Below are 23,189 nucleotides of genomic sequence, written 5' to 3' on the forward strand. Positions count from 1 at the left end.
AAAGCGACGGTACTCGAAGGGGTTTACCATTCAGCGGAGCCTCGCTGGAAGACTCTTCGTCCGTTGAACCTGACTCAACGGAGCACCCCGCATCTCATCGCAACCTTCGCGTTCAATTGTTTCGCCGCGAGGGCCTTGTTCTCGCGTGTTGCGCATCCCCGGCCTAGGGACCGACGACTGTGTCTTCTTGAGCGACCGACCTCGACCCCTTTGATCGACTACCTTCTTTCCAACCACCTTTCGACCTGCCTTTAAGCAAACCTAGACGCTTGATTCTGATACCCACATTATAGAATTAATACCCATTTCCCGTCCGGTACGCGCACAATCTCGATTTTTCATACAGACCGGGCCGCGAGCCACATCAAGAAGCTGCATTCTATACTGTGGACTGGACCCTGTGTTGGTTGTCGTTCCATCCAAGTTGGACCCTTATTCTGCCCCATTCGTCCATTCCAGCCATACATTCCCACGGCGCTCGCTGAGGTAGGAACTGCCTAGCCTCGTGTCTCCACACTGCTCTCGACACTGCTGTGAGACTAACTGGGATATTTCAGGCTCGCCATTGCCATTATCGATCAGGTCGCTCGTCTGACCTGATGGTTATTACTTTGCACAACCACCTCACCGTTCTCCGATCCGTCCGCCTCTGCAGGAGCCCTGAGTTATCCTGCCTTTGTGGACTCGCCGGTGACCCAGACGATGATCTCCGGAACTGCCAAGCCTGGCGCGCCGTCTAAGCCAGGCCAAACGGCTCTCCCCGCTGTTGCGCCGAACAGCCAGACGATCCTGCTTGACAAGCTGAACGCCCGGCGTTCGACCCCCGATTCCGAGGCGCTGGCTAGCTCGGACGACGAGGTAGATCCTCATCGCCAGGATTCCCAACCGCCCACGGTGCACCCGCCGAAGCCTGTTCGGCGGGCCTCTTGGTTGAACGATACCTCCCAGGCGGTTAGCCGCCCAAGAAAGGGTTCATTTGCCAGCAGCTCCATGTCGCCAACAACTTCCCATCCCACCACCCCCTCCGCCGATCCTACGTGGGGTTCTCATCCGACCTCCTCGGGCGTTCTGAATCGTGGCCACGCCGGTCCGGCCTCGTTCCCCTGGGGAACTGGCATCTGGAATAGCGAGAGGAAGGAGCCCCCATCGAGATTGTCCGAAGTCCTACCATCGCCCTCTTCCGTCAACTCGTCTGGCGCTCCAAACAACCCCATGTACGCCGAGATTGGACGGACACAGACTTCCCCCGCTCCTCCTCGAGAGCAAGCCTCGAACTCGCAAATCCCGTTTGCAATCCCCCTCCACCCAACTCCGAAAACCTACCGCTCGCAGTCCTACTCGGTAGGTCAGTTGGAGCCAGATGCAACCTCGACGTCTATGGGCCCATCGACGATGATCGGCTCTCGATGCAGACCAACACCCCATTCCGGACTTCAACACCGACCATCAAGGCCTAGTATGCTCAGCGAGATGGCGAACGACGGGTCTATGTTGGGAAAGGTGAACGAGGATGACGACGATGACAGCACGGGTTCGATGCAAGGAAGCCAACTTCAATCGGTAGAGGCGGCCAAGGCGATCGAATATCTTGCTCGAGAGAACGCCATGTTGAGGCAGCAACAACAGCAGCAGCAGCAGCAACAACAGCAACAACAGCAACAACAGCAACAACAGCAGCAGCAGCAGCAGCACTATCAGGCCTCCCGCATGAGGCCCAGAGCCGCGAGTTCCGCAGCCTACGCGCTAGGAAATGGCTACCTCCAGGAACCCCTTCCGGAGGAGTCAGACTATGCTATCGACGAACTTGACGAGTCCAATGATCCATCCGACTTGGCGGCGAGGCGTGGCCTTGGACGGAGAATGAGCGAGTTCGGCGCCGGTCCCTTCCGTTCGCCGTACTCCCTTGAGAATCGGAAGCTGGAGACGGTTAAAAAGGCGATCTGGCAGAGCTCGCTGGGGTTTGGTGGGCTTGGTGACATTTCGCAGAGTAGACGACACTCGTTCGCCGACGTGGCGCCACGTCAAGGCTCGATCGCCTCGATTGGCGAATCCGTGGCCCCTCACGAGCATAGCGCTCAGGACTCGCAGCATCCGCAAGACTTCCCTTCCCCGTATTCCGAGATGCCTAATTACCCTACCAGTAACCAAGGTGAGAAGACCGTAACCCCCCTTTGTCCCGCCGCTTGGAGCTGACCACAGATTCAGTCTCGTCCTATTTCGCCGGAGGTCCCAACCTCGCGGGGTCGCAACAGGCCATTGCCCAGGCCAGCTATGGTGGCCAATTCCCGTCCCCCTATGCCGCGATGCACGCGCCGTATTCGAACAGGCCTCCCTCTCCTCACCGCAACATGTATGGCCTGACGCAGCCAAGGCACAACCAGCTGCTGCACGTCGTCCTCTTCAAGTGCGCGCGAGCGGACGTGTTCTACATCCAAGAAGGGACGGGCCTGACCGTCAAGCCGGGCGATCTTGTCATCGTCGAAGCAGATCGCGGCACTGACCTTGGAACCGTGGCTCGAGACAATGTCGACTGGCAGACGGCGAAGGAGCTGAAGGAGCATTATGCCGAAGAACAATACAAGTGGTTGATGATGTACTCTCAGAATGCGGCGGCCGCCCAGGGTGGTTCCGGCGCCGGCCTCATGGTCGTATCCAACGGTATGCAGGGCAGCGCCGTGGGCGGCATGGGCCCGCCAAACCCGCACCATATGCAGGAGCCAAGTTCTGGCGAGCTGAAGCCGAAGCTGATCAAGCGTCTGGCGCAAAGCCACGAGATACACGCCTTGCGGGACAAGGAGGGTAATGAGGCGAAGGCGAAGCGTGTGTGCATGCAGAAAGTCAAGGAGCATGGTCTCAACATGGAGATCCTCGATGCTGAATTCCAAATGTGAGTTGGAAGGCCGTCAAAGAAGTCAGTTGACGACTCCTTCACTAACTAGTGAACAGGGACTGGAAGAAACTGACATTCTACTACTTTGCCGACTCGTACATCAACTTCAACTCACTTGTTACGGACCTGTTCAAGATATACAAGACGCGTATCTGGATGTCGGCCATCAACCCGGCTTCCTTTGCAAGCCCGACCCTTGGCTTACAGGCACCCAGTGGAATTGGCCCGGGAGCCGTCGGCGTCGGCCGGGGCTCGGGCCCCACGGACCGCCGTCAGAACCCCTCGGCGGCGGAGCAACAACAACAGCAACAACAACAACAACCTTCGGGCTTTCCCTCCATGACGAACCAGGGTGGCCGCGTTGTGCGGCCCTCTAACAGCCACCCGTCTTTCCACGACTCGGCTGGCATACCTGGAGCAAATTTCACACCTGCAAACTACTCGTACAACCCCTACGGTAGCGCTTTCGGAGGCACTTCCCGGCAAGGCAATTTGGCCTATGCACCCGGCATGATGCAAGGCTTGGACCAATTCCAGTCTGGTTTCCCACAGTCGGGCGAATATCACCTTGGCCGCGGGCGGTTCCCGACTCCACAGGCAGGAGGGGCTCAACACGACCAACCCGTGTCTCCATTGGCACAGCAGGCTGAATGGATGGGCGCCTTTCAGGGTCTCTCGTTGAATTCCCGCTAAAGTCGGATCCCATAATACCTGCCACTGTTTATAGCGACGTATTTGCTTTCATGCACACTGGTTCTTCTATCTACGGATCATGATGATGTCCCGGGACACCCTCTTTTTGCAGATGCGATTACGAAACAAGACCACATAACGGGAAAACTCACCCTTTCAACGGTCGATACTTCCCACACCATGAGGCTACGGGAAATGTCTGATTATATTTCCCCCCTTGCTTTTCTTCTTTTATTTATTCGTTTATTTAACCTTTCTTCACTTGGCGGTGGCCGCTTCCGTTCTGGGCGTTGGCCGGAGAATGTGCTTCGGCACCTAGGGAAAAAGACTTGCCTTCTGCTTTGGCATTACATGGTCTGCTTTTCTTCGGGGCGGGTCTTATACACTTCGATTGGGGGGATGGACTTCGAACATTGGCTTTTTTGGGGGTCTTCTACTTAATCATCACGGCTTGGCATGTTGATGGGCGCCGTTTTTTGGTTTTCTTTTTTTTTCTTTCTTTTCATAATCAGAATTTGAACCAAAGACAAACCGACATAGACAGAGAAGAAGGTGGGTTGGGGGGTTTATAAGGGACACTTGTGTAATTTGATACTAAAAAAGGGATGCTGCGTGTTTGGGTAAAGGATAGGGGGTACCTGTAACGGCATTACAAAGACTTCTTATTGTTGCTCGCCTAGCCGATATATGTTCCTCGTTGACGTTTACGGTGTTCTTGTGCTACCATATTTACTAACCTGGTTCTTCTATGAGCCCTAATAAGTGGTTAACCAGCCATCTAATATCGGCTGACCCAGTTGAAGCGTGCTTGGTTGCGGAAGTCAATGCCAGCTGGGGACGCTTTGATCGAATGTCAACGGCATCTCCGACCAGGCCCTCCAACGCTCCTTAATGAGCGAGCTTGCTTCTACATGGGTTGAAAGAGTTTTGTCACTTTACGTGTAGCCCGCGGGCCCAGCGCAACCGCCAGAGGCGGCGGGAAGGGTTTCATGGATAACTATCCCCAGGCAAGGCATTTCCGCGGAGGGTGTGTATATTGTTGGGGGCATGTGACTGTGATGGCGGAAGGAACGGACTTACACAATTCTCTGCTGGCACATCAAGCCTAATAAAGTGGCTGTATGTATGTATCTCTTGCTCCTGCTGGACTGAGTGGGTTGGTTAAGTTTTTGTTATATTTTTTGGTGAATCATCTAGGGGATCTGTAGGATTGCCCACCTAAAAAAGAGGGCGAAAAATGAAAAAGAAAAACCCTCTCTCGAACCTCGTTTGCCGGTTTTCCTATCGGGGTTGGGAAGCCGACGGGACGGCTCAGAGCAAGCGGGGCAGGCGGAGTAGGCGGAGCAGGCGGCTTCTGGCGGCAAGAAGTGCTTGCCAAGCCGGGAGGCAGCTTTCTTGACATCAAAAGCACCTGATATGAGGTATGAGGTGGGATCCCTTGGGTGTTTGCTGGCTGTGCGGATCCATAGCGAAAAAAAGAAGAAAAACGTCGTTCCGGGGGATGCATCGGGTGCATGTAATTCCATTGATTGGGTATCCCGGACCATAACTCCAGTGGCGACGTTGACCAAAAAAAAAAAAAAAAAAAAAAAGGTCCTATGACTCAACCCGACAAGGGAGTCTTTTCGACGTTCACAGGCCCGCGAGTCCATGATTGCTTGATACGCTCGTTCATGTGTCGCCACCCGTCACAACATCCACTGCCCTGCCCAAGTTTTGCTCTAGTCCGGACGTCGTTCGGCATCGACCTTCCTTTGGGTTTTGGTTGCGAGACAGCCATTATGCAGGTAAACGGCCTAAACTCGGAACTCCTCGGTATCTGTGTAGGCGGGCGGCTGGGCGGACGAGCGCAGCCTGACGAGGTCGGAGCTGGTGCTGTCGACGCTGGGGGTCCTCTTCAGCCGGCCGGCGAAGAAGCCGGTCGTCCGCGTCGTCTTGTACGCTTTCGTTGACTGCTTCGCGACCGGCCGGGGGAGGGTGTTGGCGTTGGCTGGACGGGGCCCGGGAGGAGCGTTGAAGCAGGTTGTGCAGGGGCACATGGCTGAGCTGGGCATGGTGCTTTGTGGGAGGTGGGAGGTAGGAAGTGGGAAGTGGTGAAGGTCCTAGAGTGGAAGAGGGGCCTTCAAGGAGAGTAGTGACTGCGAATGGGATATGTGATCAAGGTGAGGCTGGGACAGGGAAACCTGAGATATGGCTCTACTTAAAGTCAAAAGTAGGTAGGTAGGAAGTAGGCTCACTGGGAAAATGTTTCAATTAGACTGAGTATTGGAGTCCAAGTTGGGGGACGTTGCCCTCTTATATAGACCTTTTCCTGTTAGACAAGGGACGCAGGATGCAAGGCCAAGACTGGGTCATCCCGCGGTAGTAGGTCCCCGAACTAAGACGGAATCGAACTTGCGGGTGGCTCAGCTGCCTCGGCCTCACTAGTTCCAAAGTCGAACCTTGTCTGCGCATAGACATTCGATCTTTTAGGGTGGGAGAGTGTGAGATATGCTATGCGCCAATCGTACTAATAGTCAATGTTTGCGACTACTCGTTGCGCAGTGCGCGGTGCGCGCGGACCGCGCGAGTTTTCTCCGTAGGGGTTACGATCGAACAAGGTCTCTCCCGGACCAGACCAAGTTATCTGGTAGCACAATGGTGGTTTGCCTTTCACAGAGGGCTGAAGGCGAACGATCGACATGGAGGTGAGCCTCGACAGCGACGCGATGCTTCTTACCCCGTCTCAGAACAGTCTAATGAATAAGCGGCGGATCCTCATAAATACCTAGTCTGAGCCGCCCGTTTACGGGCATTGGCACCGCGGTTGGAAGTTGCGGATAACGAGATCCTTGGTCCTGCCCTGCCCCGCTCGGGAGCTGTCGAGGAGGGTCTAGAACAAACAGAACCGACGAGATAGATCGGGCAAAAATCCGTAAGAAAGTCGATGTGCTGTGTACCGTGGCGTGGCCAGGAGCAAGCGGCTGAGCCAAGTCAGCCCTAAGAATCCGAACGAGATCATCTTCTCGAGGTACGCATGTATAGGTAGTTGTGGTCTCTGTTATTGCCAAAGGCGCTAAGCCTTGTAAAACAAACATGGGGCAAGTTGGCCCGTGCCACTACAGGTCTTTGGCGCCTCAACATGCCGTGGCTCCTTCCGGGTTCACGATGCCGATCCCCCGCCTTCTTCGAATTCCGGAATTCCGGGTGTGTCGGTATAAGTTTCCGCCCTCATCCCGATTGAATCATCTCATTTCGTCTCGCTTTTCGCCCCTTCTTTTCCTTCCAATGCCGGTTTGGAAACGTACCTATTCCTCCAGCTACTCTCAATAGCCGTCAGATTTACCTATCATCAGTAATCCCACCACCCAACCAACATCCTACTTTCCTCAGACTGTAGATGCGTATCCCGATTGCTGCCTCCCTCCCACCATGGTATTCCTGACTCCAACGAACGCTACCGCCGCTCGTCAGTCAGTCATTCAGGAATGCATGACCGGACAAGGAACAACCACCGGGTCCGACAATTCGAACAGTCGCCTCCCATTTCAAAGATAACACTCGAACATGGCCTTGCACGGCCAGGGGAACAGACGAGAATGGTGAGAAGAGGCCAAAACTGCCTCAGGCACGATTAATCCCATTCCGCGTTTCTAATCCGCATAGGTATTTATTTACACGCGCATGAAACCGCCTCCGGGGGTGTGTTGTTGTAGTTGTATGTAGTACAAGGGGAAGCCGTCCGTCCGTCCAGTCTATACCGTACCTTAAATTCCCAGAGTAAATTCGACGCCAACATCAATGTCACGAGCTAGCGGCTGAGTTAGGCACGACCAGGGGAAGGGGGAAAATTGTTGGCGTCGAACTTACCCATCTTTACGACCTTGGAGAGTTGTACGGCCTTCTCGGCGGCGCTCTGGAGATCGTCGATCGAGAAGATCTTCATGCCGGAGTCGTTGATGATCTGGTGAGCCTTCTCCGTGTTCGTACCTTGCAAGCGAGCGATGATGGGGATCTTCAGGTTCAGGGTCTGAACGGTCTGGATGAGGCCATGGGCGATGGCGTCGCAGCGGACGATGCCGCCGAAGATGTTGACGAAGATGGCGGTGACCTTCTGGTCGCTGGTGATGAGCTCAAAGGCCTCCTTGATGGCCTGGGGAGTCGCACCACCGCCAACGTCGAGGAAGTTGGCGGGCGTGCCGCCGTTCAACTTGATGATGTCCATGGTCGCCATGGCGAGACCGGCACCATTGACGAGGCAGCCAATGTCACCATCGAGCTTGATGAAGTTCAGGTTTGACAGGGCGGCCCGCACCTCATCAGGATCCTCCTGTGTCGGGTCGCGCCATGAGAAGGCCTCCTTCTGGCGGAATTCCGCGTTGTCGTCGAAGCCGAACTTGGCATCCATGCACATCACCTTGTGGTCTGACGTCTCGGAAAGGGGGTTGATCTCGATCTGGGTGGCGTCCTTCTCGAGGAAGATCTTGTAGAGCTTCTGGATGGTATCCTTGGCATCCTCGACGCACTGCTCGCTGAAGCCAAGCTTGGTGGCAATACCGCGTGCGATCTCGTCAGTGACGCCAACGTTGATATCAATGTAGGTGGTGGTGATGGCCTCGGGGTTCTCCTTGGCAACAGCCTCGATGTCCATGCCTCCTTGCGAAGAGGAGACAATGACGGGGCCCTGGGAGGCACGGTCCATCAAGACAGCCAGGTAGAACTCGCGACGCGCGAACTTGCGCTCGCAGATGTAGACCGAGTTGCACAGACGGCCGGAAGCACCGGTCTGCTTGGTGATGAGCTTGTGGCCGATCATCTGGTCGGCGAACATCTTGGCCTCGGTCGATGAGTAGATAACGCGTACGCCGCCCTTCAGGCCATTGTCGAAGCTGCCTTTTCCTCGACCGCCAGCGAGAACCTGTGCCTTAATAACCATATCATCGGTGCCGATCTGTTTTGCGACAGCCTCAGCTTCCTCGGGGGTCTTGGCGACAGCACCCTTTGGCACGTCGATGCCATACTGAGCACGTCGGGATTAGCATATCTCTCTCGAGCCGAAGGCTGGCGAGCTAACCTTGCGAAGGAGATCGGCGGACCGATACTCGTGGATGCTCAGAGCTCGTCGTTGTTGTGCGATGCCGGGCAGTCTGGCAGAAGGGGACAGCTGAAGTTCAATACGTTAGTTTCGGAAATTAACAGACCAGGACCGCGTCGAAATCGATTTCCAGGCGGGCCAAGAGCCATACCTTGGGAGCGGCAAAGGCCGAAGCCAGCACGCGGTTGCGACCGAGCTTGAACATGTTGAGGGGAGATTGCTCTCAATTGCTGGATCGAGAGGGATGATGGCTGCAATTCGTTAGGAGGGCAGAAAAAAGTGATGTTGCTCCAAATCAAGACATGACGCTCTCAGGAGCTCCCGCGGATTTTTCCGAGCCAATGGCCGTCCAGTTAGATTGTTAGGTCGGTCCCTGAGACCGGTATTTGCTTCCCGGGAACCCCCGTCAGCTGCCCAACACCCAGCCGGCAAGTCTCGACATCCGAAAGTAAACGTTCTCGAAGCTCTCCTTGTATTTGCTTAATCATTCAATCGCCCTGCGCACCCATTGGCCAACAAAACAAAATTGTGCGAGTTCCCACCCGACTGGGAAATACTGCATGGTATATTAGGCTTAGATCTTGCAGAGCTCCTTCAGGCAAAGCATCATCTTGCAGTGTCAGACTCGGCGTAGATCGAGCCTGCTTCAGATGACATGAACTCCGACTGCGAGACGTTGGATTGTTCTCTTTCCGTTTCTTTGATTGGTCCACTGAGCTCCTTCAATGATGCGGAGAAATTGAGTCGCTACCGCGGTCCCGTGCTGCGGGGGACTTTCATGTGCCTCTTCCATCTCTTAAGTGATGTGTATAATAAGCTGAATGCTGAGTACATGTTGCTCAAGATGCTCCACCATTCCTCCTTGCAGTATACAAGGCTTTTACATCAGAATTCGATAATCCATCTTGCTCTCAGTTGTCCAGGTCCAACCCATATCCCCTGCTTCCAGTAGTTTATCACCTTGTCATGCACAATGTTTACTTCTGTGATGTCTCTGGGCCTTGCAAATATCTGTAGTGGCCTGTTAGTGCTTCTGACTCTCTTCTACGCTTTTCGACGGGCGATTGCAAACTATCGGGTTCGCAATGCCGGGGGCGTAAGAGCCCCCGTTCTTGCAACTAACCCGCTGTTTGGTAAGAATGATGTTGATGCCATACTGGATGCCCTCGCGATAAGCGCTTAACCTTCTTCAACAGGCTTTCCATTCTTCATCTCTGCTGGGCGGAAACAGATGAATAACAAGTTCCTGGACTTCTACGAGTCACTATTCAACCAGGCAACGCCGGATTGCCCCAACTGCGTCGAGATATCCTTTACTGGCAGTACCAGGTTCTTGATCACCAGGGAACCAGAACATATAAAGACGGTTCTGACAAGCAAGTTTGCCGACTTCGGAAAAGGGCCACGGTTTCACGAAGTCTGGAGCCCCTTTCTCGGGGACAGCATCTTCACCACCGATGGCCGACAGTGGCAGAGCAGCAGGAGCTTGATCCGGCCCATGTTCATAAAGGAAAAAGTCCGGGACTTGGAGATATTCGACAAATGGGCCAGCGCCCTTATCTCAAAACTCCCGCCAGCCGGCGAGACCGTAGATATCATGGACTTGTTCTACCGAATGACGCTCGATGTCACGACCGACTTCCTCCTTGGAGCTAGCGTGAATAGCTTGGATAAGTAGGCAGCCCGAGCATTGACGCTTGAACAGGGGCGCTGACCTATCTCAGCCCAAAGCACGAGTTCGCCCATGCTTTCAATGAGGTTCAGAGGATCCAGATGATGTTGACAATCTTAGCGTCAGTCCAACGGTCTAACTCCAGTGCTCTGAGGGAAGCACAGGCTTGCTCACACATGACACAAATAGTCCATTCCGGCATCTGATCCCCAAGTACCGATATAGACGAGGCATCCGGGTGATTGAGAAGTTCATATACCCATATATTGAGCAGGCCCTCGCGCTTCCCGTGGAGGAATTGGAGAAGCTCTCCAAATCGGACAAGCACTTCACCTTCCTCCACAGTATCGCTCGATCCACCAGGGATCGCAAAGTCCTCCGGGATCAGATTATGGCTGTCCTCATTGCCGGAAGAGATACGACGGCAGCCACTCTTTCCTGGACTATTTATGAGCTCTCTAACTACCCGAGCGTAATGCAAAGGTTGCGCAACGAGATACTGGCCACGGTTGGGTCAACAAGGATGCCGACGTATGAGGACCTCAAGGACATGAAATACCTAACCCACACTCTCAACGAGACGCTGCGACTATACCCTGCCGTGCCCTACAACCTCCGTGCGGCCCTGGAGACATCGACGCTCCCCGGTCAACCGGGTCAGCCTGACATTGTTGTGCTCGAGGGAGACATGGTCGTCTACAGCGCGCTGGCGATGCAGCGCCGAAAGGATCTCTACCCGCCGTCGGAGAAGTTTGCCGATCCGGCCATCTTCAGCCCGGATCGATGGGATCACTGGACACCGAAGCCCTGGACATACGTGCCCTTCAACGGCGGTCCGCGGATCTGTGTTGGACAGAACTTTGCCATGACTGAGATGGCCTTCTTCCGTACGTCGAGTCTTCTGGCCCCTCTCTGTCTGTTTAAATCTATGGCTAATGCGCGACTGACCTCGGTGCGAAACAGTTGTCCGTCTCTTGCAAAAATATGAGCGATTGGAATACCGGGGAGATTGGCATGCTCAATATCACAAGGCCGAGATTGTCGGAGCGCCAGGACATGGCGTGCCTGTGGCCCTATATGAAGCTCAACACGGCGAGCTTGCTTGATTCAGTATGAATGATGGGCAGTCAAAACCAGTTATTCTGTTTTCCTTGTATACCCCTTTGGATAGGTCGTCATTGTAATCTGCCGCTACCTACCTATTCCCCTGTTTAAAGTTAGCTCAGGGGCAGTCGCTCTCTCAATGGATTATATGCAAATAAGCGAGGATGATAAGCATTTATCCACGGGTTTGGTTATCTTCAAATTTACATGCAACATGCCCCAACTTCTTCTCTTCCAGAGATCTACTTCGATAACCAACCTGCGCAAAGAAAAAGTAGGTCTCATACAGGACTAAATTTGAGATGCCTTGACTGCCAATTCCCGGCCCAATACTCTGATCCCCCAATCTTGAAATCCCCAAACTTTGCCGTTGGAAACCCGCCCAACAACCCCACCCCCAAAAAATGTCCCCAACCGACCCCCCCCAGAGCACCAAGCTCCCCCTCGCCCCAAACATGGACCAGATCCTCAACCGCATCTCCCTCGGCCTGGCCAAGCACGAGCGCGTCCTCAAGACCCTCATCCGCCCGACCGCCTCGACACCGAACAAGCCCTCCTCCTCCTCCTCTGGCTTCTCCTCCCTCGCGGCGGCGGCGGCCGGGCCACAGCAGCAGCAGCAGCAGCAGGCCCCGCCGCGCCCCACCGACAACAACAGCAACCACCCACCACAACAACACCGGAGCTCAGCAGCAGCCGCAGAGCGCATCGAAGCCCTGCCCCCGAACGCGGGCATCGGCTACCTCCCCGCGAGCACGGGCCCCGGCGCGGGCGCGGGCTCGGCGACGGGGCGCGGCGGCATGGATCGGGCGCTGCGGACGCGGCTGCTGGGGAGGGGCGGCGGCGGCGGCGGCGGCGGTCGTGATGACAAGGCCGGGGGGAAGAGGGGGTTGGAGCGCGGGGGCAGCGAGAGCGAGGAGGAGGAGGGGAGGAGTGGGGTTGGGAGGGGGAAGAGGAGGCGAGTTGGTGGCGTGGGCGTGGGCGTGGGCGTGGGCGTGGGCGTGAGCGAGGGCGAGGCCGAGGGGGTTGTTGGGGCTCTTGGTTCGGCAGTGGGGACGGCCGAGGGTGGGATAACCCGGGGTGCCGATGCTGGGGGCGAGCCTGATAGGATGCGGGACGAGGACGCGGTCGCGGACGGGGCCGGCGCGGGGATCGTCGGGTCGGGAAGTGTACCGTCGTCGGATTCGCAAGCCGTGTCGGCAGAGCCGAGCGACACCGCCAAGGAGAAGAAGAAACGGAAGAGGACCAACAAGAAGAACAAGAAGAAGAGGAAAGCCCCTGCGGAGTCGGGCTGAGGCGGGCTTTACGCAACGTTCATATGGGGATTTTTGACGGACTTGAGAGCGGCTGTCGGTGTTGATCTTGGAATAAGCGGCTTAGAGCATGTTACCTATCCACCTAGTTCATCCAGATCCCTTCGTGCAGCAAGTATATGCAGCAAGGACACTTCGAATCCAACCATGTCCACCCTGTCCAGACAGAAAGGGGGTTACAACACGTTGACCGTCTTTCGCAGGCCATAAGTCAATGCTCCATATCATCTCATACACATAAACCTCGTCCTCATCTCACAGCGTCGACCTCCACGCCGCAGCAACAGCAGAAAGAAGTACAGAATTATCAAAACACTAATTACAGGTGGATTTGTTTTATTTCTGTCAGAGTGCCGTCGTCGTCGTCTGTCATTAGAGCCTCCCAAAATGCAACACGTTTCCCGCCTCCAGATGCGTAACCCACCACCCATCGGCCCTTAGAAACGACAAAGGAAACAGCCCAACCGCCGGCGAAGTGTGGCAGAGCAGGACTGTCTGTCTCGCTCTAAACTCTCGGCCACCCAATAAGAGAAAAACCCAAACAATGGGCCATCCAGGATTAGAAGTAGATAGACAATGTCCGATGATATGAAATATAGACAGTGGTAGAGAGTGGGATTAAGAGAACAAGGTAAGCGATAATTCTCCGAAGTGTCATGAACGTATCGGCCGTTACAAATGTCCATAGGCTCCTTTGCCCGAGAAACAAAAGAGCAGCGGCCGTTATCCAGGAATTTCTGTACAGGATGTGCCTTAATGGCAGGAATTATGTGCAGTGTCGGTAAATGTCAGCTCTGGGAGGTGGATGCGAGAGGGGGAGCAGGCCGGGATATTGCCTATTGCTTCCTCTATTCATGCCCCTATCATTGCAAGCGCTTCCGCTTCCGATCGTCTTCGCCCCTAGGATCGATCTCGTCTTCGTCTTCCCTCTCCGCAGTGTCGGTCGGGTTAAGAATATGAGCCATACTTCCTCTTCTAGTCGGTGGAGCTGAGCTGTCCCTGATCGAGAGGTTCTTATTATCTCCACGGTTGGCAGCGTTCCATGACCAGCTCCCGAAGCTGTCAATTCCCCCGCTGCCGCCGCCGTTGGCAAATGGTGGAGGAGGCGAGGCTGGCCTCGAATGGGGTTGCGAGTTACTCTGAAGAGAGTAAGTCGACAAGGACTCCCGTATCCGCTGTTCCTCAGGGGCAACACGGCTAGGCGAGGACGGCCAATGTGTCGAGGGTGGGCCTGAGGAGACAAAGGGCGGGGGGGTTGGCTGCCAGCCGTGAGCCCGGATATCGGCTGATGTATGTCGTCGAGCTAGGCTGCTGGGAGGTAGCTCGACGTTGGCCAAGGGGTGGGGCCCTGGAGGGGGCGGTGGTATTTGGGGCCGGAGTGCCGAAGGTGAACACTGGGTTGTGCTTGCGCCGATTGATCCATACGGCCGACGCGTGCTAATGGATAGGTTTGAGGGAACGGAGGGCCGGTAGTAGTTTGGAGGCCGAACCTGTGGAACAGCGAGGCTGTTCCGTCGGGGATCATCTTGGGCTAATTGCCGCGGTGAGACGGGGGGGTTTTCGAGGTTGGAGAAGAATTGGCGGTTATTCGAGAAGAGCGGCTCGTGGGAATCGTCTAATGAGCGGATCGTCTCCGCCTGGCGCTGGATATCCCCCTGCAACGCGACAACTACAAGGGATAGATATTAGAATATAATGCTGCCAAGGGGGGGGAGGGGAGGATAAGAGTTGGGAACGCCACTTACTGTCTCGATGTATCGGATTATCTGGGCTCGGGGCAAGGGAGAGGACAGCGCGCGAGAGCTCTTGGTTGAAGCGCAAGAGGCGTGCGACGGTGTCCATCATGGCTTGTTGCTTTACGTGCATGAAATGCGAGTTTTCCTCGCTGCGCTGCAGTCGAGCACTCAGGTCGTAGAGCGTGTGTTCAATGTTGCCGAGCCTTGGGTCGCTTCCTTCCTGCATTGGCGGCATGGACTCGGCCGGCGTGCCGGGCTGGGAGGATGGCGGTTTCTGGTGGTTGTATTCCCGGTGAACCAGGGCATGGCGCGAGGCCCTTCGCTTGATCTCGCGCAATCCCACCAGATCCCCGCGCTTAAAATTCCCGTTCCCGTGCTTGAACTCCCACATGGCCGTGTCAGGCCCTCCATGATGGAAGACGTCACTCACTACTCCTCGGAGTCAGTCCTGACAGAGCGCCGGGTGCGGGGGCAGACGAACCTTTGTGAAAACCATACATGTTCAGCTGTCGCACGAAGGAAGAGATATTGGTATGCTTGAAATATTGGCTGCTCAGGTCAGCGATGGGTGCCCCGGTGGCGAACAGGACTGTGCCAGGCAACATACGCTAACACTTTGGAGAACTCATGTGAGGGCTGCATCACGAAGCTCTCCGAGGAGGTGGTCCACGAGATGAGGTGCGATATGCTCTTGTCTTCCAACATGCTGTTCCACGTTTAGCCTCAAAACCCAAAAGGCTCACACCTCCGTCACAGAGAAATCGCTCTTACTTGTAGAGTTTATGTATGAAAGCAGTCTGGACGATCTTGGGCTGGTGGACTGCCGGTGCGGCGGCGGCAGGGGCCGGCATGATGATGGTGTCGGCGGGCGACTGCTCGTTCTGCGAGGTGGTTCCCGAATGCTCGCTCATGCCATTGGCGTCGCTGCCTGGGCTCTTGGTGGCGGACGGCGGGGCGGACGAGTTCGTCGGGGTCGTGATCTCCATCGGGTCTCCTGGCGACGGAGCGGACATCTGGATGGTAGGGGTAAGAATTGGCACCGTTCTGGCGCCCATTGATTCTTCTAGCCGGGCGTTCAAATATCGATCCCTCGGCGCGCTCTCAGTAGCAGTGGACATCTGCCCTAAATCGAGTGACAAGAGTCAGCATCGGAATGGCTGGCAATGAGACACGACGAGCCGACAGGGCTCGGGCGGGAGGGGTTGACGGAATGGATGCGCGCAGCCAGACTGTAATAGCAGTGAAAGAGACGAGACAACCAACCTCATTGCTCGTAACGGGGAGTCAAACGGCTGCTGCTGCTCGGCTCACGACGGGCGGGATGCGCGTATTCCTTTGTTCGGGACCAGAAGTTGCTCGCCTGCTGCTTCCCGGGTTGTCCTGGCATGAAGCCGCGGTGGAGCCGTTCGGTTGCGACGGGGTCAAGGGCACATACAGGGAGATATACCCAGCAATCGATCGTAGTCGGGAGGGGGACCCTGTTGCTGGTTGAGGTGCTGCTGGAATGCGTTGTGTTCGGCCGTTTCTGGGTCTCGGCGAGGAGAAGAGACGAGGTGATCGTGGGTCAGGATATGGTGGAGCTGGTGGATGCTTGTACTGTTGTACTCTATTCGTACTTTTCAATGTTCCGGCTAGTGGCGCAAGACCCCGGGGTTAAAGCGACCATAGTCTTCCAGGAAGTGGATGATTGGAGAAGGAAGATCCGAAGAAGGGGGAAGGGGGAAGGGGGTGTGACTTTTGTTCAGGTTGCTGGGGTGTTGGCGCAATAATAACGAGAAGCGGATGAGAAAAGCAGATGGGAGTTGTACCTATCCGTGCCGGAATGCAGTCCCTTGTTTCTGATTCTGGTCTTGAGTTGCTTGTGCGTCAAGACGCAATGCGCCTGTGAGGGGGGAGGGAACAGGGTAGGCATAGGGTAGCATACGCTAGTGTGGGAAGCAACTTGTTGAGCAGAAGCGATCTGAAGTGACAGGGTTGGCCCAGGCTTCGTTAAGGTTTTTTCTCCCCAGGAGCGGCAAGTGGTAATATTCTTCAATCTGTGACAGATCTTGGATCTCTACCTCACATAGTACCGTATGTACATTGTAGCTGCCTTCCAGAACTGCCAATACAACCCCGACAATGACTTTGTCCCTTTTACATGTAGACGGGACTAGCGACGGGGAAGGCGCCGGGAGAAGGCAAACAGCAAATAGAATTGTTTCCTGCTTTTACCAGGCCCCACGGGACGGAAGGTAATAAATTTTAGATGCGGAGGGAATAAGCTTACCGGCTACCAAGCAGTACAGTCCTGTAAATGCTTAGCAAATGACTCTCGGGATCTGATATGAATTTTCTTTTTTTCTTCCCCCTTTTCCCCTTTGGACGCCCTAGACGGGCACTGACGGGCTAAATGGGAAGGAGAGTCAATGGCCGATGCAATATTACCCACAATTCCACCTGCAGATAGCTACTGGATTGACAATAATGTCGCGCAGCTGAAGAAGCCAATGGAAGCAAGAGGAGGTGAGTGTTCGAAGATTCCAACGAACGAGTGGATCAGTACTGGCCTGAGACAATGACGCAGACAGATCTTGAATCTTGACCCAGGCGTCTATGTAGAATATACATACCTACATACATAGTACGCAATAGTATGTGGCATATAGAAATCCGGTCGGGAAACTAGAAATGAGACGGACGGAAAGGGGGGATCGGGATTGTCTTGCTTTTCTTCTCTCCCTTCTTTTTCTCTTCTTTCTGTCCTCTGCCGTCTCTCATTCCCAACCTCGTCCGAGATTGACGGCTGGTTGTGTACAGTACTTCCAGACATTACACTAGGTAGGCTCGCAGATAAGATCTGAATCTCAGTCACACACCACACATGTCAAAGCGCTGTGCGAGTACCTGCTCGGGTAGCAGACGGACAGCTTGGACAAGCGCTGTGGAAGCTCTAGAAGTCTGAAGAGCTGCTGGGAGGCCCGAGCTTGGTGTTGCGGGTTGACCAACCCGTCTCGGCAGGTCCAGAGCCCACGGCTGACAGGGCGGCTATTGGGGACCTGTGGTTTTAGGCTTCCCCCTAAGGTAGGTAATTGATTTAACAAGGTGGCCAACGGCATGGCGAGGCAACGCAGCTGTGCAAAATCGAGTATTACGCATAGAATCTCGGCAGTCTCCAGGGATTAATTTACTATTATATCCATAGACTAGGTACCCTAGTGTACGGTGTAGTGGAAGTACGTACAACAGATGGCGGGGGCGGATGATTATTTACTGTACCTATGTAATATTCCGGGCATTATTGACGGGGAAAGCTGGGAAAGCTCAACGCGCCTTGCGAAATGAGGAATAGGGGAATCCAACCCATGGGACACCTCGTTTGGAGCTTAGAAGCAAGTTGGCGGCACATGGCACCCTTTCCTTTATTGCCCGATGTTGGAGATAGGTAGCACCTGCCATTACTGCCTAAAACGTAACAGAACCTGGCCCAGTCTCGCCATTGACTTTCACCTTCAATCACTCCCACTCGGCGACCAACAGCTCTGTGTCGCCGCCCCGTGCGTCTGAAACTATCAGATGAAATTAAGTAGGTACCCACTGTATAAGGTCCCAGAACAGACAAAATACGGACCATCTGTTCTCTCCGCCGGGTAGCTCCGCCCCAAAGATCGATCTCGCTGCTCAGACCACCCGGTCCGCCGCCCCCGTCTTTGCTAGGCCGTAATGGCGGGGTGTTGCCGGCCCACTTGTACCGAACTCGCACCCTTGCTGGTCCATTCCCAAAAGCGTATCATCTGGGTTACGATGTCGCCGATGTCACGATGCTATGACCCACGATCGCCATCTTGTTGGACGCGGAACTCCTGAAATTATTCCACCACAGCCCCTATCTCGTACTCGTGCCCGACTGAATAGCAATTCGACCGGCAGGATTCAGACACGGCACTTAGACTGAGCCTTCGTCGCCTTTCAGCTGCTCAACGCACGAGATAGATCATGTAAGCCTCTGATCTCTTCCCTCTTACGGGCCGGCCATGTCGTCATTCCATTTCCCCGTAAACCTCCTCAGCTGAAGCCGGGTAGACGACATGGTATCGACATGCCCTTCTCTCGTTGCGATTGGTGCAAACCCCTGAACCGGCATACGCCATCCCAGCCAGCCCAGCCTGGAGAGTGGGGCCACACTTGCGTGGATGGGAACCCAGAACTGAGCAGTGTGAACATGACGATCCAGAAACGAGAGAATTGGGTAACGGGCTGGGATTGCCTCAGAAGGCCTCCAAGCGCCCATGTTTCACCCCCTCTCGTTCTCGACACGCCATGGGAGCTCTTGCTGCGTGATCTACCCACTGCTTCGCCTTACGTGGAGTTCTGGTAGCTACTATATACTATTAAAAAACAAGGTATACTTAAAAAGATGCCCGCTGTTCATCACCCTGCATGTCGGTGGCCCATGCTATATAGGTAGTCCCCACTGGCATGAAGCAAAAGCAAAGATGATGCGAAGAAGATTGTGCTAAGGCTGCATTCATGTCGACAAGGATAATCCCACGCCCATTGCGCGGCAATGATTGTGTACGTTGTACGACCTCCCATAGCTCCCATACAAAATAATACACCCAGAAAGGTGTTCCTGTGGCACAAGAAGGGGGCCGAGCGGGGTTATCCGGTTATTGCCTCCCTAATCCCTATATATTATCTTAGCTCCGGCAGGTTCCCTGTCTTGTCCAGTCTCAAGTGAGTGCTCTTGTTTTGGGAATACCTTGGGTCCCCCTCTAGGAGGCACCTGGACGAGGAATAAACGAAGTATCGTTGCTGGTTGAGGTCTCTATATAAACAACCTTAGATAAAAGGGAGATCATTGGAGCTGGAAACCAACCGACAGGCTAAGTCAAATGTGGTTAAAGATTTGGTTAAAGTGCTTACGTCGACGACGGAAATTAAGTACTACCACTGTGCCTTCAGCCAATATATATTCCGGGTTGAGCTTCATTGAGTCTTATAATTTCCTTAGAAGGTTTCCTACGTGTCGACTTCCCTTTCTAAGACTCCCAAGCTTGGAACACGGTGTTCAGAACCCATCGATGATTGACGAGCAAGGGTGAGCCCGTACTGTGTAGTGGACAGACATCCCGACGCCTGGTGTGGGAGAGCGGCATACGCCAATCTCAGGAGGCTCAATGATCTGCGAGGCGGAGGCAGTTTAGACGGAGACGGAGAATATTCCTACCAGGATCAAGTTGCCGCCCTGGAATTGAAAGCAGCAAGGAGGTATTCGCCCGAAAAGCCTTCCGCCGCAATCTAGAAGCGCCCTAATGCAACTGGAAGTTATACGCACAAAGAGGCCGTTCCCCCCTGATGTTCGGCGGGCGAGCCGCCGGAGGGGTTCATAACACTTGATGCATTAATGCCATTGCCAAACATGCGGCACGTTAATGTACATGTACGTATCAAACAAAAACCAATCCCTACTGAAACCCATTAAAGATCGCCCCAAGCGCACTGACACGTTCATTCCCCCCTGGGTGGCCCAACGACGGCACCGCAGCCGGAACCGAGAAACCAAAGTATGCTGCGCGCGAGTCTCCCGTTTCAATTGGCCCCATCGACCATCCCCCGCCCTTCCCCAGAACCGGGCATTGGGGGCATAATCCAACATCTCCGTCCGGGTGGGAGTGTGGAGTGGGAGCGGAGCCCTCGCCGGGAAAGGTGCCCATCCCCATCCTCGTCAAGGACAGGGGAAGGAGACGAAAAAAAAAAAAAAAAGAGAAGAGTCAGGAAATAAGAGTTCAAACAGTTTAATAAAAATGACAACTCCTGTCAAGCAAAGTCCCCATCGCTCTCCTCGTCCCCGTCCCCGTCCGCGAACTGCCCGGCGACCCTCCGCTCGCCCACCTCCCTGATCTTCTCGCCCAGGATGCCCCTGCCGTACCGCTCCGCCACCTTCCCAGCCGCCTCCACCATCCGGCCCGTCCGGTCGCGCATCAGGCCCACCACCTCGAGCGCCCGCATCCCCCGCTCCTCGCCCTCGCGGCACTCGACCGCCAGCAGCTGCAGCAGCGTCTTGTCGATGTCGAGCTCCAGCCGCGCCAGCGCCGCCCGCGCACCCGCCGACCCGGGGCCCCCCAGGGCGTCGGCCATCTGCGATGCCTGCAGCGTCTTCAGCAGGAACGCCTGCGTCAGGCCCAGGGTTCCGTCCGCGCCGCCCTCGGCGTCGGACCCTTCGCCCTCGGACGAAGAGCCGTCGGCGTCGGCGTCGGCGTCGGCCATGTCCTCGTCGATGCCGTGGTCGTCGTCATCGTCGTCATGGGCGCGGAACTTGTTCTTCTTCTTCTTCTTGCCGCCCTTTGGTGCCGACGTGAGCGGGATGGAGAAGTCGAACTCGGAGAGCAGCGGCCGCGGGAAGTAGGGGTATTGGTCGCCGCCCTTGAGGATGATGCAATGAAACTTCTGGTCGGCCACGGCAACGGGGAAGTAGTTCTCCTTCTTCCTCCCCGACGCCAGGCGCGGGAGGAGCTTGGTGTCTAGGAGTGGGATCCAGTATGCTCTTGACGGCCTGCGCCAGTGGAGTAGGGTAAGTAGGGTTCCTGTAGAATCGTAGATGCAAGGGTCCTAGAGTCGACGTCGGTTAGTTATATCACGCACGCCATGCTCGGGGGAGGTTGTAGGCTGCTTACCCCGTTGTCTGAGAAGAAGACGCTCTTGACCGTGGCCCCTTCCGGGAGTGCCACGGTGTCCTCGTTTTGGCAGATCTCGTCCCGCTTTATGTTCTGGATCGTGTACAGGAGCTTGGTGTTGCCGTCGCCGCCGACTGGCCCGTTACCCATGGTGAGAACATAGTCCCGCCAACTGGCACACGTCACGATGGGACTGCTCTTCGGTCGATACACCCGGTAAGGGATGCCAAACAAGGTGTAGACACGCACATAGTTTGCTGACGTCGTGACGGTCACGAACGAATCGCTCAGTGACATGGCTAGCACCGCTTCCCCCTTCGGCAACTGGGTTCTCCAATCGGCACGTTGTGTCCACGTCTCATGTGGTCGGTAGAAGATGACTGCGGCCGCATCGTCCTTGGGCGGGGACGAAAACAGCGCGCCATGCTCGTTGAGACAAGCTTTGTCGTAGAGGAATGTGTCGGTGAAGTGAAAGTCCCTGTGGAACTCGTGGTCATAAAACTCCACGGTGACGGTGTTATGCGAATCCTGATCGACGGTCCAGACGAAACCTATCAGGTTCAGGCAGAGATACTTGCGATTGCCACGCCACGGGGTTGAGCCCGGTTGGAAGGATTCGTGATACTGTGTCCAAGCCAGGTTTGCACGCTTGCTCGCAGGAGCACCGAACAGTTCGTCGTCCTCGGCTGGTCGCTTGTGTCCGCCATTCAGCGCATATCCGGCACCGTCGTCGTCGACCACGAAGTCGTCATCGTACGCTGGACCATCATCGTCAAGCAGGTCATCAAGACTGTCAGGGGTGCCTCTCCTCGCTACCACGGGCCGTGGCTTGAGACCGTTGACATCGGGTCGCCTGACGTTGGCAGATATCTCGCCTAGCGGGTCGTGGATGAACGGTGCGGGCTGCTTGGGGAGCTTCAACAGCGGAGCATAATGTTCCGGAACAAAGCCAGGGCAGATGTACACCTCGCCGTCGGACGTGGTAAACGAGACAAGGTTATCAGTGGGGTGCCAGGCGACGTCGAGAACATTCGCATGCTCGTGGCGAGCCACGACGGTCTGGTCCTTGGTGGACCAGATCAGGACCTTCTTGTCTTTCCCGGCCGTGGCCAGCATCGACCCATTCGGCGACCAAGCCAGGGCGGTAATGTCTCCCTCGTGGCCGTCAGAGAAGGTGCGTTGCTTTTCCCAGTCATCCTTAGACACGACTTGGATATCTCTGGTGGGGGTCGGTACGGCGAACGCGCGACCATCCGGATGCCAGATCACCCTCGAGGAGGCTTCGGAATCGGTCTCCAGTCTTCCAATCACTCCCTCGACCTTGCGGATCAGTTCGGGCTGATCTGCTGTCAGAGAGTATACATATATGACGCCGTCAGTACAGGACAGCGCGAGCATGCTGCCCTTGGGGTCGAAGGCCAGATGCTTGGTCGGCTTGCCATGCTCCCTCAAAGTGCGCATGAGGGTGTTGTCTTCGGTGCCAACGAGCTTCACAGACAGCTCGTCGCTGGCAACGGCGCACCACTTGCTGTCTGGAGAGAGAGCAACATCGCGAACTGGAAGGGACGACCGCAACAAGAACTTTTCGAAGCTTTTCGACTGGAGAGAATACAGACTGACGGTGCCGTCCTCCGAGCCCGCGACGAAGTAGTCATTGTTCGTAGAAACAGCAAGATTCTGCTCTTGGCACTCGTCAATATTGGCAGGTTCACCGTCGGAACCGGTCTTGTATAGTCTGATCGTGTTGTTGGACCCCACTGTCACCAGTTTAGTTCCGTCCGGTGTGTAGACGCAGTGAGTTGGGCCTTCGTAATGTGCAGGCCGTGGCCGGGGTCGAGATATCGCGGCGGAGGCCATTGTCGTCGATTGAGTTCACGGGGGCCTCAGAGAATAATGACCATGTGGTAATGGTATGGAGGAGGTGATCGCGAATGCACGTACACCAATGTTTTCGAGGATCCGTCCATCCAGAATACGCGGAGTTGCTAGGTAGTTTTGGCAAGCGGGCAGACGCGTGGAGCGCGTCGCCATTAAACCAAGCGTGTTAATTGGAC

General features: G+C 55.4%; 7 protein-coding genes across 7 annotated transcripts; 3 read left to right on the forward strand and 4 right to left on the reverse strand.

Annotated features, from left to right (window-relative positions):
- The first annotated feature begins 349 nt into the window (after window positions 1–349).
- On the forward strand, window positions 350–3,673 carry QBC33DRAFT_8296 (protein PSP1). The gene is made up of 4 exons (XM_060433117.1): window positions 350–486; window positions 558–2,149; window positions 2,206–2,887; window positions 2,947–3,673. The coding sequence occupies exons 2-4, from the start codon at window positions 703–705 to the stop codon at window positions 3,581–3,583; spliced, it is 2,766 nt and encodes a 921-aa protein (XP_060288612.1). The 5' UTR covers window positions 350–486; window positions 558–702; the 3' UTR covers window positions 3,584–3,673.
- A 597-nt stretch (window positions 3,674–4,270) lies between these two features.
- QBC33DRAFT_8341 (uncharacterized protein) lies at window positions 4,271–5,556 on the reverse strand. The gene is made up of 3 exons (XM_060433124.1): window positions 4,802–5,556; window positions 4,664–4,731; window positions 4,271–4,338 (listed from the first exon to the last, which is right to left on the reverse strand). The coding sequence occupies exons 1-2, from the start codon at window positions 5,233–5,235 to the stop codon at window positions 4,689–4,691; spliced, it is 477 nt and encodes a 158-aa protein (XP_060288613.1). The 5' UTR covers window positions 5,236–5,556; the 3' UTR covers window positions 4,271–4,338; window positions 4,664–4,688.
- A 1,773-nt stretch (window positions 5,557–7,329) lies between these two features.
- On the reverse strand, window positions 7,330–8,862 carry QBC33DRAFT_510266 (putative succinyl-CoA ligase subunit beta, mitochondrial; the record flags this gene model as incomplete). The annotated part of the gene is made up of 4 exons (XM_060425757.1): window positions 7,330–7,373; window positions 7,433–8,582; window positions 8,637–8,726; window positions 8,764–8,862. 4 exons carry the CDS (start codon window positions 8,860–8,862, stop codon window positions 7,330–7,332), a joined length of 1,383 nt encoding a protein of 460 aa, XP_060288614.1.
- Window positions 8,863–9,143: 281 nt separating this feature from the next.
- QBC33DRAFT_521116 (cytochrome P450) lies at window positions 9,144–11,656 on the forward strand. Its single transcript, XM_060426428.1, has 5 exons — window positions 9,144–9,790; window positions 9,854–10,331; window positions 10,382–10,450; window positions 10,519–11,216; window positions 11,293–11,656. The coding sequence occupies exons 1-5, from the start codon at window positions 9,631–9,633 to the stop codon at window positions 11,433–11,435; spliced, it is 1,548 nt and encodes a 515-aa protein (XP_060288615.1). The 5' UTR covers window positions 9,144–9,630; the 3' UTR covers window positions 11,436–11,656.
- QBC33DRAFT_583106 (uncharacterized protein) lies at window positions 11,479–12,725 on the forward strand (the record flags this gene model as incomplete). The annotated part of the gene is made up of 1 exon (XM_060431368.1): window positions 11,479–12,725. Exon 1 carries the CDS (start codon window positions 11,838–11,840, stop codon window positions 12,723–12,725), a length of 888 nt encoding a protein of 295 aa, XP_060288616.1. The 5' UTR covers window positions 11,479–11,837.
- Window positions 12,726–13,606: 881 nt separating this feature from the next.
- On the reverse strand, window positions 13,607–15,597 carry QBC33DRAFT_442756 (transcription factor SFL1; the record flags this gene model as incomplete). The annotated part of the gene is made up of 5 exons (XM_060424199.1): window positions 13,607–14,412; window positions 14,489–14,911; window positions 14,961–15,028; window positions 15,087–15,185; window positions 15,251–15,597. 5 exons carry the CDS (start codon window positions 15,595–15,597, stop codon window positions 13,607–13,609), a joined length of 1,743 nt encoding a protein of 580 aa, XP_060288617.1.
- Window positions 15,598–19,920: 4,323 nt separating this feature from the next.
- Window positions 19,921–23,110, reverse strand: QBC33DRAFT_8490 (minichromosome loss protein 1). Its single transcript, XM_060433135.1, has 2 exons — window positions 21,136–23,110; window positions 19,921–21,070 (listed from the first exon to the last, which is right to left on the reverse strand). The coding sequence occupies exons 1-2, from the start codon at window positions 22,990–22,992 to the stop codon at window positions 20,279–20,281; spliced, it is 2,649 nt and encodes an 882-aa protein (XP_060288618.1). The 5' UTR covers window positions 22,993–23,110; the 3' UTR covers window positions 19,921–20,278.
- Between the last annotated feature and the right edge of the window lie 79 nt (window positions 23,111–23,189).

Source organism: Phialemonium atrogriseum, assembly GCF_030411735.1.
Source record: "Phialemonium atrogriseum strain 8032-3 unplaced genomic scaffold QBC33scaffold_1, whole genome shotgun sequence".
In the NCBI taxonomy this organism is placed as follows: domain Eukaryota; kingdom Fungi; phylum Ascomycota; class Sordariomycetes; order Cephalothecales; family Cephalothecaceae; genus Phialemonium; species Phialemonium atrogriseum.

Bases quoted from the DNA above. Each gene is read 5' to 3' on its own strand.
- QBC33DRAFT_8341 (XM_060433124.1), bottom strand. From the start codon at position 5,235: ATGGACTCGCGGGCCTGTGAACGTCGAAAAGACTCCCTTGTCGGGTTG. The intron at 4,732-4,801 runs GTGGGCAATCCT...CAACCCACTCAG, and splicing joins TTTTTCGCCCTCTTTTTTAG to TCCAGCAGGAGCAAGAGATA.
- QBC33DRAFT_521116 (XM_060426428.1), top strand. From the start codon at position 9,631: ATGTTTACTTCTGTGATGTCTCTGGGCCTTGCAAATATCTGTAGTGGC. The intron at 9,791-9,853 runs GTAAGAATGATG...CTTCTTCAACAG, and splicing joins TGCAACTAACCCGCTGTTTG to GCTTTCCATTCTTCATCTCT. The intron at 10,451-10,518 runs GTCAGTCCAACG...TGACACAAATAG, and splicing joins ATGATGTTGACAATCTTAGC to TCCATTCCGGCATCTGATCC.
- QBC33DRAFT_8490 (XM_060433135.1), bottom strand. From the start codon at position 22,992: ATGGCCTCCGCCGCGATATCTCGACCCCGGCCACGGCCTGCACATTAC. The intron at 21,071-21,135 runs GTAAGCAGCCTA...CGTCGACTCTAG, and splicing joins TCTTCTTCTCAGACAACGGG to GACCCTTGCATCTACGATTC.
- QBC33DRAFT_8296 (XM_060433117.1), top strand. From the start codon at position 703: ATGATCTCCGGAACTGCCAAGCCTGGCGCGCCGTCTAAGCCAGGCCAA. The intron at 2,150-2,205 runs GTGAGAAGACCG...CCACAGATTCAG, and splicing joins TTACCCTACCAGTAACCAAG to TCTCGTCCTATTTCGCCGGA. The intron at 2,888-2,946 runs GTGAGTTGGAAG...ACTAGTGAACAG, and splicing joins CTCGATGCTGAATTCCAAAT to GGACTGGAAGAAACTGACAT.